Source organism: Clupea harengus, unplaced genomic scaffold (assembly GCF_900700415.2).
Source record: "Clupea harengus unplaced genomic scaffold, Ch_v2.0.2, whole genome shotgun sequence".
In the NCBI taxonomy this organism is placed as follows: Eukaryota; Metazoa; Chordata; class Actinopteri; order Clupeiformes; family Clupeidae; genus Clupea; species Clupea harengus.
Window position 1 is genome coordinate 34,798 of NW_024879957.1, and position 15,158 is coordinate 49,955.

At 42.3% G+C, this 15,158-nt stretch overlaps 2 protein-coding genes across 2 annotated transcripts; both read left to right on the forward strand.

Annotated features, from left to right (window-relative positions):
- Positions 1 to 332: 332 nt before the first annotated feature.
- On the forward strand, positions 333 to 8,399 carry smo (smoothened, frizzled class receptor). The gene is made up of 12 exons (XM_042705777.1): positions 333 to 1,607; positions 2,217 to 2,425; positions 2,936 to 3,145; positions 3,406 to 3,578; positions 3,673 to 3,892; positions 4,001 to 4,124; positions 4,417 to 4,509; positions 4,618 to 4,726; positions 5,014 to 5,199; positions 5,487 to 5,635; positions 6,001 to 6,135; positions 6,234 to 8,399. The coding sequence occupies exons 1-12, from the start codon at positions 1,343 to 1,345 to the stop codon at positions 6,872 to 6,874; spliced, it is 2,514 nt and encodes an 837-aa protein (XP_042561711.1). The 5' UTR covers positions 333 to 1,342; the 3' UTR covers positions 6,875 to 8,399.
- Positions 8,400 to 8,492: 93 nt separating this feature from the next.
- LOC122130922 (putative cation exchanger C521.04c) lies at positions 8,493 to 15,155 on the forward strand (the record flags this gene model as incomplete). The annotated part of the gene is made up of 15 exons (XM_042705779.1): positions 8,493 to 8,870; positions 9,756 to 9,914; positions 10,254 to 10,366; positions 10,856 to 10,964; positions 11,107 to 11,223; positions 11,348 to 11,409; positions 12,856 to 13,017; positions 13,246 to 13,431; positions 13,532 to 13,628; positions 13,815 to 13,956; positions 14,144 to 14,327; positions 14,427 to 14,526; positions 14,643 to 14,761; positions 14,906 to 14,943; positions 15,095 to 15,155. Coding segments are annotated over exons 1-15 (1,722 nt in total), but the record flags the coding sequence as incomplete, so codon positions are not given.
- Between the last annotated feature and the right edge of the window lie 3 nt (positions 15,156 to 15,158).

Consider the following 15,158-nt stretch of genomic DNA (forward strand, 5'->3'; position numbering starts at 1 on the left):
AACATGTCTACTATGAAAACAAACATCAAAAACCTCTAAAGTAGCCTACATATTAATGCATAACCAAGAAAGTATAAAAACATGCAAAGATACAGTGGTACGGATGAATCAAGCACTAAACCACCTTAACTTTGAGGGAGGAAGTACATTTCCATTATGAGGGTCCCCAAGGAAACAGATTTTATGTTGTTCCAATGTAAAATAAACAACACATTTTTTTTTCCATATTAATTTGAATAAAAATGTGGTGTTCAGCCTCTTGTTGACATGGATATATGAAGTAAAAATGAGCCTTTCTATATACATTGAAATAAAAGTAGTTCGTCTGACTAATCAGCAGATACGCTTGGAATGTTTATTAATAAATGAATATGCACTCTTGAGAGGACGCTTGTGTGATAACGTGAAACATATGTTTGTGCTTTACTAATCACTACGCTATGTAGATTATATTTCTGTGACAGAGCCACTCATTTCAGATCACTGTCTAGGTAATAGCCCACACATACTGTTGTACAATGATTTATTGTCCTTGGGATAGAACATGAATATATTATGGAAAAGTTTAATAAGCAGCTTGAATTTCGGGCATGAAGATGGACGCAACTAAAGTCTCAGGTAGATTGTTTTGGTATTCCTGTAAGGCAGATTTCTTCCCTCTAAAGAGGGGGATGGGAGCCCAGTTTTTGTTATTTTGGCTCTCCCCCTCCATGTGCATACCAGAGGGGCTGAAAAAAGTAGCGGACTTCAGGGCAAGGTTGAAAACATACCTCGTTGGATATCTGGCCGAAGCGCAGCATCTATGTGATTTTCTCTCTTAGTGAGTGTTAACTAACACACAAATGGACTTTTGCAGCAAAGTGAGAGAAAAGAAGAGGGGGAGCATTTAAGGGGGGATGTAACTCATAGGTTGCGGATCATATTACAGAGTTTCAGACTTTTCATGGCAAGAGTTTTTCGCTGCCTCTTCGGTGTGGGGGGATGGTGAATCTTTTTGCATTTACTCCATTTGATTTGTCTCATTCATCCGTTCAAACTTACAAGGACTTAGTTGAAGTCTACTGAAGAATAACACGGTCGAGCCATTTGTGTGAAACTTTTGTGGAAGTTGGATGTAAGATACAATGAGCGATACAACGCTGCATCGAAGAGAACTCCAACATGACAACGTTTCGGATTGCGCTATAAACGTTTATTGCCTCAAATATGACTTTTCAGATGTTCTTTGATCGACTGGTTTTCCTTAATTCGACTTTAACCCATCGAACATATTTTTAACTTTTTCGGACCTTTTTTGTTTTAATCAGAGTGGATATAATATTACACAGTTGGATCGTCCAAGATGTCTTCCCAAGGTTTTTACTCCATTGTTGGGGGATTTGGGATGCTTTGCGTTTGGGCTGCCTCCGTAATGGTCACTCCTGCAGCCACGGCTTTCCTAAACGAATCAATCCTAAACGACAATTGCAAGAAAACGACAACTTGCGAAGTTCTGAAATACAATTCCTGTCTTGGCACACCTTTGCCATACACCCACACATCTCTAATCCTGGCTGAGGACTCAAACACTCAAGAAGAAGTTTTTGAAAAGTTGGCCATGTGGTCTGGTAAGATTTTGTCAGTACATTTCTCTCAATACATAAAGGAAAATGCCAGTGATTAAACAGTTTGTTCAGGCTAGCTCATTAAAACTTGAGAAAATTGGAAAAAAAAGTCAAACGTAAAGGATTGTGTGTTAAATTCACACAGAACTAAATATGTGAGCTACTGGAATTACTTTTGTTGCAGGCCTAAATGACTAGAAAAACGACGAGAATACGCACCAACATCCTATGAACAATTTGCACAAATCATCACTTTATCATTAACAAAACCTACACATTAACAGGTCTTCCATCTATTTCCTACTCATTCACACCAAAAATCCTCAGACACCTTCTCTCAAGGGTGGTGGTGGGGGGGAAAGCAGCCCCCATTTCCTAACCATCTGAGAGCAAAGAAGGAAGATCACTTGCAAAGAACCCATAGAAACCATTAGCATAACACTGCTGATTCAGTTTTATTATCGCATCACTGTTTTCCCCTCGTCAAACGTGTAACACCAGCGGCCTTCAGAAAAGATGCACTGCTGTTGGGTGACAGTATCTGCCCCAGGCCTATGAGTGATCCTGACGCTTACCAAGATGGTCTCTGATTGTCACTGTACCCTACACCAGGTTTGCGCAATGCCCCTCGGTGTTGGGCTGTCATTCAGCCCCTGCTGTGTGCCGTGTACATGCCCAAATGCGACAATGGAAAGGTGGAGCTGCCCAGCCAGATGCTGTGCCAGACAACTCGCAAGCCCTGCAGCATTGTGGAGAAGGAGAGGGGCTGGCCCAACTTTCTAAAGTGTGACAAAACAGAGAACTACCCCAAGGGATGCGAGGTATGACTGCTCTAGCCCTACTGTTGATTGATTGTGCTCACCTGTGTTTGAATTAAAGGAGCAGTCTGAGATTCTGATCCCATACACTTTTTGTCAAATTCAGCGAATTGCTCTTCATGGTCCTCTAGCTGTCCATTCAGTGGTTGCGGTTCTGGCTCTTTAAATGGGAAACAAACATAGTGGCTCGGACCGACAATACCAGCCAATCAACACACACGCTTCAGCAGCATGGAAGGGAGGGGTGCAATTTGATTGGCGGTTGAGCCCAAATATTAACCTATCAACTGAAACTGAATCGCAGACTGCATCTTTAATATATTGAGGAATTTGAACCATGTCTGATAAATAAAGGAGTGCCTAGGTAAAATATGGACGTTATATACAACTACCACATGGAATATTTTATAATAGTAAAATATTAAATGTAATATTTAATTTTAGTTCATTCTAACCTTTAGACTCTTAAGTTATTGTGTGTTGACTGCTACTTCCACTGTTTTGTTTCCCTAGAACTCCTTACAGAAAGTCAAGTTCAACACATCAGGGCATTGTGAGGCTCCCCTGGTGAAAACAGACAACCCCGCCAGTTGGTACAAAGACGTGGAGGGCTGCGGCATCCAGTGCAACAACCCCCTCTTCACTGAGGAAGAGCACTCAGACATGCACATCTACATTGCCTTTTTCGGCTCCATCACTCTCCTCTGCACCTTCTTTACGCTGGTGAGCATCTATAGTGTGTCTGTCTTCCCTGGATGATCTCCAGTGGCCAAGAAGGTACAGTATATTGTAAAACCGACAGAGAAAGAACAGTGTGGGTGCAGGTGTAGGGAAAGACCAAAGAACGAGCAATAAGATTGTTCCAGCTCTAAACTGACCTTTTATTGTTGTTTTAATTGTAAAATGTCATAGTTATGAGAACTTCTTGAGCGCTAATTCTCAGTGGGGTCTTCTTTTGTTCTGTTCTGTCGTTCATCTCACAGGCCACATTCCTTGCTGACTGGAAGAATTCCAACCGCTACCCTGCTGTCATTCTGTTCTACATCAATGCCTGCTTCTTCATCGGCAGTACTGGCTGGCTGGCTCAGTTCATGGACGGAGCACGTAAAGAGATTGTGTGCAAAATTGACAACACCATGCGACTCGGGGAGCCCTCGTAAGTCAACCTGCTTGTTATTGTAACCTGCTTGACTTTTTATACGTTGCACGAGACAGAATTCCTGTCACACAGCTGTGTCTCTTGTCTGCAGGTCCACAGAAACTCTCTCCTGTGTCATCATCTTTGTCCTTGTCTACTACTCCCTCATGTCTGGGGTCATCTGGTTTGTCATGCTCACTTATGCCTGGCACACCTCGTTCAAAGCCCTGGGCACTACCTATCAGCCTCTGTCGGGAAAGACATCCTACTTCCACTTGCTGACTTGGTCCATCCCTTTCATACTCACAGTGGCTATACTAGCGATCGCAGAGGTAGGTCACCTCAGATGCAAGGTTCCTGTTTTGTTAGAAAATTGAATTAGCAATGCCAAGCTCACTGGTTTGGTCCTAAGGAAGGACATTAATGTTTATCTTTTGCAGGTGGATGGAGACTCCGTCAGCGGCATCTGTTTTGTGGGATATAAGAACTATCGATACCGCGCTGGGTTTGTGCTTGCTCCGATTGGGCTGGTCCTCTTGATTGGTGGCTATTTCCTTATTCGAGGTAAGAGTAGATGTTAACAAATCAATACAGACCCATAGATATACGATACATGGATACATAGATTTTGGACTGATACTAAGCCCCCGATGCCTGTGCTTCAGTGAGAGAAGCATTGCCATATTTTGATATTTTACTGGAAGATGGCCTAGTAATGTAGGATTATTATTATATAGTCATTTGTATGAAGCAAATGTGTGTGAAGTGCATGGATATTAAGAGGGGAAATTCAACACTACAAAACTCACTTTTTTACTGAGTTTACTCTTTACATTGCTCATTTCTTTTTATCCAGGGGTCATGACATTGTTTTCTATCAAGAGCAACCACCCTGGACTCTTAAGTGAAAAGGCAGCGAGTAAAATCAATGAGACTATGCTGAGACTTGGTGAGTCTTCACACTGAAGTGCAAATAGACACTGGGAAATACTATTCACTTAACCTTGCATTAGGACTCCGTATATGTCTTATATATGTCTATGTTTTCTCATTCCAGGTATTTTTGGATTCCTGGCTTTTGGTTTTGTTCTCATTACATTCGGCTGCCATTTTTATGACTTTTTCAATCAAGCTGAATGGGAAAGGAGTTTCAAAGAATTTGTCTTGTAAGTGTAACATTAGAGAGCTACTTTCAACAGAGGAGAAATTGATATGGGAAAACAGGTTACGGCTACAGTAATTTAACTTATCGAGGATTGTGATGTCTAAGTTTCTTGGTTCTCTGTAAAGAGTTGTCATGAGAACTTTATTCTAGGTAAAAACTTCAGTACAACAATGTTGTAAATCCGAGACGTGTGTGGCATGTATATTTAAATAATATGTTAACTCAACAATCTCCATATGACCTTTTCTGATGTGTGTGTAAGTTTGATCTGTGGTGTCTTGTGTCTAGATGTGAAGCCAATGTGACAATAGCTCATGAAACCAACAAGCAAATCCCAGAGTGTATTATCAAGAACAGACCCAGCCTGCTAGTAGAGAAGATCAACCTCTTCTCCATGTTCGGCACGGGCATAGCCATGAGCACCTGGGTGTGGACCAAGGCAACGATTCTCATTTGGAAACGCACCTGGTTCAAGTAAGGGGCTATGTCCACAAGTGTACTGAGGAATGACTACTTTCGAAGATTTCAGGCAAACTGTATTACTGTACATTACCGTATTGTATTGTATTGGTATCGTATTGTCTGTTTGTATCGTATTGTCTGTACTTATTGTCACTATGTGAGCTGCAAGATACCTGAATTTCCCCACGGGATTAATAAAGTATCTATCTATCTATCTATCTATCTATCTAGTTCTTACTGATATTGATCGGAATGGCAGTAGTCAATGAAACCTTGTAAACGATGATTTCTTGTTCCAGGATCACTGGGCGGAGTGATGATGAGCCAAAGAGGCTGAAGAAGAGCAAAATGATAGCCAAGGCCTTTTCCAAACGGAAAGAGCTCAATAAAGAACCAGAGAAGGAGTTGTCGTTCAGCATGCACACTGTATCACATGAGGGACCAGTGGGTAAGTACACTGCCCTCTGGTGGAAGCATCATGACTAATCTGGCTCATTTCCAGCCGCTATCTGACAGTATTATCATACTGGGGATGGTGCTAGAGTGATTTATATGGTGTTCTGATAAGTTGTCAGCAGATGCAGAAACTGATCAGATGATTAGATTAGAGGGACCAGGATTGTCAATTTATGGGTACAGGACATGTCTGCCACTCCCAAGGGCTGCATCTGGTTGATACCTATGCTAAGTTACAGATAAAGTATGAATTCCTTTCTAATGGAACTGTGATATGCATTAGAGATCTGGATAGGAATGAAATATTACTATCACCTTTAGACTGCTGTTCATTGTGCATGAACTTTATCTTTGCAGCTGGTATTAATTTTGACCTGAACGAAGCATCTATGGAAATGTCATCAGCTTGGGCCCATCAAGTAAACAAGATGGTGTCCCGGAGAGGTGCTATTTTACCACAGGACGTCTCAGTCACTCCCACTGGTACACCTGGTGAGTGTCTTCTGTGAGAGACTGCCTTTTTCATCAGCACTTTCATTAGCAATTTCCGTCATATCACTTATGAAATGTGTTCATGTGTCCTGACACAGTTCCCCCTCCAGAGGAAAGGAACAAGCTGTGGATGGTCGAGGCTCAGATTTCACCTGAGATGATGAAGAGAAAGAAGAAAAAGAAGAAAGAAAGAAAGAGAAAGAAGGAAGTGCGACCTGCCAGACCAGAGGAGGATTCTGTTCCTCCAACGGAGTACCGGCGTCGGGAGTTTGGCCCCAGCGCGGTGCCTCGTCTTCCCAAGCTACCGGGGCACCGGTTCCTCGTGGCCAGCCTTTGGGAGCAGCAGAAGCAGCAGCAGCGAGAGGAGGAAAACGTCCTCCCTGGCTCCTTCCCAGAGCCCAGGCCTTCCTGTCCCCTATCATACCAGGAGCGTTACACTGGTCTTGGATACGTGCCCTCCAGTCAACGCTGCAGCAACCAAGGCGGCTTCAAGCTGATCTCCAACCCTTTGTCCCTCCAGGACAGACAGCGAGAGGAACTGAGCCACTTCCGCTCGCCTCCATCGTGGCCTCAGAACGGAGTGTTCCGCCACTCAGGGGAGGTGGAACCCATGGCTGCGGGCTCTGGAAGGACAACCCAGGAGCCAAGGGTCCAAGGGAGAAGGACTGCGGTTGCTCCCATTCATTCCAGAACCAACTTGATGGACGCAGAGCTCTTGGATGCGGACTCAGATTTCTGAGACTTTGAGTTTCGTATTGGTTTTGTTTCTTTTTTTCCCACAGACTGTTTGCAAAAGCGCTGGATGCTTTCGTGCTTACAGACTGTCCCTTTCAATAGTCATCAGAAGAGGTCAAACAAGACCCTCAAACAGCCTTACATAGAAACTAATAAAGAAAGGTGGAACCAAAGGAGCTCCTTGCCAGTGAGCAAATAGGAGTCCAAGAACAGTGTCTTCCAGAGTTTTGGAGGCATCAGAACTACCCCCTGGGCTGAAATTTTAGTGTGAATTACCTGAGGCACTAAGATGTGCGGTTTCTGACTCAAAGCAGTCATTGTTTGGTACGGAGGACCTTGGAACTGTTTGTGAGGAAATATATTTCTAGCAAAAGGGACCTATCAATAATACTGTTGTTAGTAAAATGGTTGGTGTGAGCACCATCAATATTTTGGTACTGCAATACTGTCAATGATGGATGATATCGATATCTATTGATGCCAGATATTTGTTACTATAATTATTACTTCATGTTGCCTGGTGCAAGAATACACAAACCCTTTGCCTTGTTATACGCGAGGTAGAATCTACCAGTTTTTTTTATCTGTTCAGCGTCAATAAGATATTTTAAAGATACTGAAAAGTCAATGGCATTATGTTTGAACAATGATTTTACGCCGTTGAATGGAAAGTTGTTTGTACAGTTTGTAAAGGGCATATTTTTGTATTGTAGTGTAGGTTTTTACATATTTTGTATATCAGCTTGCATACGTGGACATGAATTATGATCAGCTTGCATGTTCTGTCTGGTGCTGAAATGTTTTGCTGCCGTTTTTTTTGAAAGAGTGTAGTTTCATATTCATGTAGTCTTTTTTCTGTTGGCTGCAATTGCTATGATTATTACACATCTGCATTCTTTTCTGCTCCTGTTCTATTTTTACATTTTTTAATAACTTCAGTTTCAACTCCAATCAAAAAACATCAAAAGGAAATCCTTCAGGTAATAATAGGTTAAGACAGTACCGTAAAAATTCAGTCACTATGTTTTAGATACTAACTAAAAGCTCACATTCACAATCAGTGTATCAGCACTTTGCATAATCCTGAGTTAATTATACAATTTTTAAAGATATGATGTTTTTGTTACAAAGAAGACCATTTCTAGCCAAATAAGATAAAAAAAAATTCTAACAGTAAATAGTATGACAGGCTACACCGTAATGGTTCGATCTCTGTTAAGACTGTGCTGAAATGCTGGCCTGATGAGCCACCCAAGCATCTGCAATGTCATGCTTAGAAACAAAGTGTTAGGTGTAGGAAACCTCCCACAGGCACCTCTTCAGTCTGAGGTAGGCTACATGCCACTGTAGCCTATAGAACTCCTACACCACTTCCATAAGATTATGAGTTTATCACAGTGATCTTTAATGCGATTTGTTGTGCTGTGCTAATTGCACTTTGATCAATGGAATCTAAAACTATATTTGAGAGCAACCACGCAGCTGTTTTTCTGTTAAATGTGTGTCAATAAAGTAAAAACGTGAACATACTTTTGTCAGTGTGCAAGCCTACTTAATTGCAAATGAAAAACTGGTGTGTTTTCGTGGGTTGATGATACCACCAACTGACAACAGACAGTTTTGGGCATATGAGCACTAAGCATTGCATTGCAAGTTGGGAAATACGACAGATTCCACGTGAGTTTTTTTGCGACATACCTGAATAAAGTTCCAAGTCCATGAAAGAAAAAATGTAATCTTTTGAGCTGTCGTCAGAATGACTTCAAGTCCCATAATGCAAGACGAGGAGACGAGAAGTACCCAGGCAAGGGTGGTGATTGAGCTAAGGCAGTTCTTCAGTTGTGCAGTGGAGTGTGAGGATGGGTCGTTAGATGTTTCAGCATAGCCTGCTAACTACCACAACGCAGAAGTTCACAAACCAGACAGGATGTCTCACTGCAAATCCACTGCGTCTGCAGATGGGGGGAATCGGAGGCGCAGGACCACAACGGAGGGCTCAGGTGAGTTTCAAGCAAGTCTGCCTTAAACTTTTTAAGAAGTTGTTTTTTCCTATAATCAGTCGGACACCAAACGATACCAGCTATTGTGAGTATAGCTGTGTCGGTGCCCTTTTGGAAGATATTTCGCTTTGCTTAACTTTGCCCAAACACTTGAGGTTGTATTTAGTTTAATGTGCACCTCTTTCTTAGTTGGATTGTCCCCCTCCGAAATATACGCAGTGGGTCCAAGAGAAAAAATAAAAACCGCCATGTAAGGATAGCTGCCCTTGTGATAAACGAGGCCTGCTACACTGCAGGTTGTCATTTATTTCAAGTCAATTAGAGGACACCAGCACTAACACCTAATTATTATTATTGCCAAAACCATATGCCTTTGAATGGCTGCCCTGAATGGAGTGAGTGGAGCTACTGAGAAGAATGGGTTTATGTTTGTCCATTGTCACACCGACAGCATATATTACTCAGTACACCACAGTTCGTAATTCGTTCGTTTTTTGACGTTCAGAGATCAGACTGTGCGCTGATGTCACATGATTTTAGAGGAATCAAAGTAAGTCATGAAATAAAAAACCATGAAATGATTTTTTTTAAATACTGCTGAATACTTGCTGAGATTATAAATTGTTGTAAATGTATATTGAAATGTAGATGTGAAACCATACCACCTTTACCGTGACACTCATGGTGAATATCTCTTGCATCTCTAGCCAGCAATGCATGTGATCTGTCAGGAGAGTTTTGTTAGTTACACATAATCAGAACTGGAACTCTGAACCAGCAGTCCGTGGAAGCAAGTGATCGTGTCCCAAAGATCATGGGGAAATCCCAAATGCAGTGATGCCATGTTTTTGCCTCCAACCTTTTGGTGACCACCCCCACCCCCAGATCCCCACTGGGACCCTGAGTGTAAAGCTCACCGCCGCAACTCCCTCTGTGACCGATTGTGCGTGCCAGCCATTCAATCGGACGTGACCCAGACTCCCTCCCCCAGTCCCTCGCATGTGTTTGGGCAATACACGCCAAAAGGCCTGTCAGTGCCCCGAGGTAAGGACAATCTGAACTGTTCATGAATGAGCAACTTTACTGACCTGTCCTGGGTGCAGTCCAGGTTCACCACTATATCCATGAACTTCATATTTGTATTTGAAAATGAATCTTTTGGCTTTCTTCTCATGCTAGAAAGCTTTGTCCTAAATGACCATATATAATTATTATCTACGTAATACTCGTTTGTGGTCTGCTTAACCCAGACAACATGTCAGTGGTGTGTGTGTGCTTTTCTTCAGAAATATTAGATTACATTTCATTATGCTTTGAACATACTGGATATACATATTCTGCTATAAGTCTCTATTGTGGACTTGAAATGACTGTTCTACACAGGATGCTCTATGCACTCACGGTGCATTGATGATGTCTGGCTGGAGGGCAGCTGCAGGACCACCATCCGAGCTGAGAACGAAGTGGAGGCCAACAAAGAGGCCAACAACTACAGGGTGATGATCAGGGACCTGACCTTTCTCAAGCGCATACTCAACACCGAATAAAGTAACACTATGCAACAATTTGACACTTTTTGGGGGTGTGGTTTTATAGGCAACTAGTTTTAGTACCATCCTCAAATTCATTTTGATAGCATATGGTCATGTGAAGGATAGATAAACACCTGTGTCTTCCCCACTAGCCATCCAAGATATGCCCTATGTAGTTCTGTGTAACGGGCTGGAAAACCCTGCAAAAATGGAAGAAAAGCTTTCACACGCATGACATTGCCAGCTATACTGCCAAAAGACACCAGCTTGTGTGTTGGCAGGCTTCTATCAATGTCAGCTGGGCTGTTGGTGGTATTTGCAAGGTTTTTGCATGCCTTTTAGGTAGTTAGCTTACTAGTTTTGGAACAGAACTCCGTATTGCTGCTTTAAGACATACCGCTGTACAGTCACCTGTGCATTGCATGTTGTTGAATCGTGTACCTTTGCTTCCAGTTTGGTTTTCGGAAGTGGAAGAGTCACGTGACTGAGCGACCCATTGAGGACCAGTCAGATGTAGTCAAGGAACTCTACTCTGAGCTGAGCTTCATCAAGCCAGACACAGGTTAATGTCCACAACTTTCCTCCCATATTACACTGCAGCACTGTGTTTGCAAGTGCTCACTTTGAATGGCCGTTTAGATACCATTTAATCAGTTCAGTCAGACGCAACTTTTACAATATTAAGGATGTTATCTTTTTCACAGGCTCTCCTATCAGTGTTGGGAATATAGTATACTTGTTTTTGTTTGGCTGGTGGATCTCTTTAGCATACTTTCTTGTTTGTGGCCTTATGTTCATCAGCATCATCGGCGTCCCCTACGGTATGTGCTATACGTTATGAATTGTTTTGATCTTAGAAGATTTTATTGTAGAATAGACTAAACCTGGAATATACTGTTAACTTCTCTTGAAATTTCTCTATCTCTTGAAAATCTCTTGTTTCAGGGAAGCTGTGTTGGAAATTGGCATGCTATTTTCTGTGGCCATTTGATAAAGCAATTCAAAAGGTAATGTGAGAAACAAAATGGCATATTTTCCCAAACATCTCAACCTTTATGTGTTTTTGTTGTGTGTGTTAAAGTATCGTTTGTCATTTTATGTTATTGAAAACAGAAGTATGCTACTTTTATGTCTCCACAAAGTCTGTATGTCGGCATGTTTGGGTCAGTGTTGCAAGAGCAGGTTGTGCCACAGCAGCCTCAGTGCAATCACAACGCCTGTTTGCACAATTTATTTTCATGACCGATCTTAAGGATTGCACACCGTAAATATTGAGTATATGTACTCATCTGTGGCTGTTTTCCAACTTGGGTCAAAGGAACCTGTGTATGTATATATATATATATATATATTAGTGCTGTCAGTTTAACGCGTTATTAACGGCGTTAACGCAAACCCATTTTAACGCCGTTAATTTTTTTATCGCGAGATTAACGCGAATTTTTTTTTTTTTTTTAGATAAACATTCTTTTTGGCCTCGCAAACTGTGTAATAGGCGAACGTTACGGTTTGAGTGAATGGTGAGCGCGATACGGCGAAATGGATGATAAAAAGCTTCTGAATGGAAAGTTTACTTTTAAAAGTTGTGTTGTGCAAAAGAAGCGAGCTTCACTGTTGTCTGAAAATGTCAACAGGCAGCTGGCTGAAAGCAAAGAAGTAGTAGGCTTACCTTTTATTGGTAACCTAACTGTTACGGTTCTGTGTAATAGGCGAACGTTACGGTTTGAGTGAATGGTGAGCGCGATACGGCGAAATGGATGATAAAAAGCTTCTGAATGGAAAGTTTACTTTTAAAAGTTGTGTTGTGCAAAAGAAGCGAGCTTCACTGTTGTCTGAAAATGTCAACAGGCAGCTGGCTGAAAGCAAAGAAGTAGTAGGCTTACCTTTTATTGGTAACCTAACTGTTACGGTTCATTGTTTCTGAAATAAGAGGCCTGACTGCTATGTTCCCAGCAAACTTGAAAAAAAGAAAATATTAAGCCATGGTGTAACTGCACTATAGGCTGAGTCCTTGTTTACCTGAAATGTGCACTTTATAATTTTATTTTGTACCGCCCTGTTTGGCAATATTGGTTTTCAATAAAATAAAACATTTGCATAAAGCAAGCCAATCAACTTTCCCATGTTGATAAGGGCATTCAAATAAAAATAAAATGATGAAAAAAATAAATAAACGAAGGGACATTTAGAATAGATAAAAATTTGCGATTAATCGCGATTCATTTTGAGTTAACTATGACATAAATGAGATTAATCGCGATTAAATATTTTAATCGTTTGACAGCACTAATATATATATATATTAATATATTATATATATATATTCATCTAACTAGTAAGACAGTCAATTTCCACCTATCCCTCTCATTCAGACAGTGAATACATTTTCTTTCATTTCTTTCTTCTTTATGCAGCCCATTTAGACTGTCTCTCTCTCTCCCCCCTTCCCCTAGACAAGTAGTCTGGTTAAAAAGTGTTGTTTAAAGTTTCCTGACTGTGAAGCCATCCCAGAGGAGGAGTCGGCAGAGTCGACACCCCTGATGAAATCCTCTTCCTCTGTGGCAGTTGAGCCCCCTGTCCTGCCACAGCAACTACCACAGAAGCCCAGATTCTGGGTGAGTCTTTGTTCCATTGTAGCCGTACGAGTATGACCTCTACAGGCTACCTCCTCATCTTTCAAAGTTGGCCATTAATTGCTTCAATGGATCTGATTACCATTAGTTCACATTGAAAAGTGAGAGTTGACAAAGACAGAAGCTTTTCTAACCTTTCTAACCTGCTCCTTGGATACGCAAAATGGCTCCCACCCAACTGTGTGTGCTGTGTGTTTCCCTGTGTGGCAGTGTCGGTTCAGTACCTACGTCTGGCTGCTACTGGGCTATCCTCTGCTGGCTCTGGTGCACTGCCTGGCCTGCTTCCTCGCCTGGCTCCTGGTCTTTGCCATCCCTGTGGCCAAGATGAATGCTAGGACCCTGAGGAGAATCCTGCTCATGCCCCCAGAGGAAGTCCATGTCCAAAAACTAGAAAAGGTTTAAGTTCCCTCCCCCTGCTTTGGCGATGTTATCATCTAAAATGGCCACTGAGATTTGTTTTGAGAGGGAGCTGAGTGTTGTCTCCTTATTTTCATAGCAAAGTTGTGAGACCAAAGTGCTGCTGTGCTGCTACCATGCTTTCAACTGGAACTACTACAAGTACAAAGTGGATGGCATCAATGTATTCGCTGTCAGTATCCTTTGAAAAAGCTCTGTCTGTCTACTGTGGTCTTTCTGTGTGTTTTTAAAAAAAAAAAATTTAAGTTAATGTATCATCTCAAGTCCGCTGTAGCACTGTATGATTGCTATTGTATGTAGGACTGTCTCCATTAATGCCTGTTATAATGTCTCTAATGGTTGACAACCTTAATGCCATTCAGACCTACTCCCTCTGGTGATAGTCACCATTGTGATTGGCTACGTTGACAGAGAGGGCAATTATGTCAGCGCCGAGGCTAAGTTTACCTTAGCTGTCAGCTCCATCATACCTTTATCCTACTACATTGGTATGGGCATTGCCAGGTGAGCATGTTGTGACGGCCACCGTCCCTCCGGCGCTTCAATAATTAATGCCAATTAGCCTAATCAACGTGATTGTCGGTACAGGTGTGAGAGTGAAGCCTAACGCGGAGACAAACGAGGAAGTGAGAGAGTGAGGCGTGCGATATCTGGTAGATAAAAAATGTGAATGTTTCTCTTTGTCCTTTAGCATCTCGGCTCAGAGTAACTTTGCAGTGGGCGCAGTGGTGAATGCCACATTCGGCTCAATCACGGAGATGACCTTCTACATCACTGCCTTACTGGAGGGGCACCACGAGGGAAACAAGTGCTATGAGGAAATCGTCAAGGCTGCACTCACCGGAACCCTGCTGGGCTGCATCCTCTTCATCCCTGTGAGTGTGAAATGTTCTGAAAATGGGATTAGCTGAATAATATTAGTATACTTGCGAGTTCCCTTTTAAGGTGGTTTAGGATGCTGTGTGTCTCGGCAGGGGATATGCATGATTATCGGGGGCTTGAAGCACAGTGAGCAGCGCTTCAACAGCCGCTCTGCCGGGGTCAGCTCCTCCCTCCTCTTCATATCCGTGGGAGGTGAGCACACAAACAAACAAACAAACTTGCATTAAACATACATACACTTCAACCTTCTTTTCAATATGTACTGTACCTAAACAAACGTGGTCTCACCAAACTGTGTGTGCGGTCAGGTGTGTTTGCCCCCACCCTCTTCTCTAAGGCCTACGGCAGGCTGGTTTGTGAGGGCTGCTCCATCACCCCTGGCAACATCACCGGCCCCTTCTCCTGCAAGAACTGCCACTATGACCTGGTATAGACCACTGACACTTCATGTTCTCAGTGCAGCTTTTCCCTGCTCTCTGTTAGACTTCCTCAGAAGACCTGTTCAATTTGTGAATCTGAACCTCAGTTCTACAATCTCCTTTTTTTGGTTTTGTTTTTTTCCCCTTTACAGACTGAAAACAATTGGTCCTTGTTTCACGGTCATATTGAGTAAGTGTCTCAGTCTCTGATTTGATGCTGGAATGACGCCATGCCTATAGTGCATGTCTCTGCTAGTTATATACTGAAGCTTTACAGTGTACGTCTGCTAGTTATATACTGAAGCCTTCTGTAAACAGCTCATACTTTGGTGCTCCCTCAGGCCTCTGGTTTACACGGTCTCAGTCCTGCTGCCAGCAGCGTACCTCATCGGTCTCATCTTCACC

Coding starts and splice junctions, on each gene's coding strand:
- smo (XM_042705777.1), top strand. CDS start 1,343: ATGTCTTCCCAAGGTTTTTACTCCATTGTTGGGGGATTTGGGATGCTT. Junction 1,608..2,216: donor AAAGTTGGCCATGTGGTCTG/GTAAGATTTTGT, acceptor ACCCTACACCAG/GTTTGCGCAATGCCCCTCGG. Junction 2,426..2,935: donor ACTACCCCAAGGGATGCGAG/GTATGACTGCTC, acceptor TTGTTTCCCTAG/AACTCCTTACAGAAAGTCAA.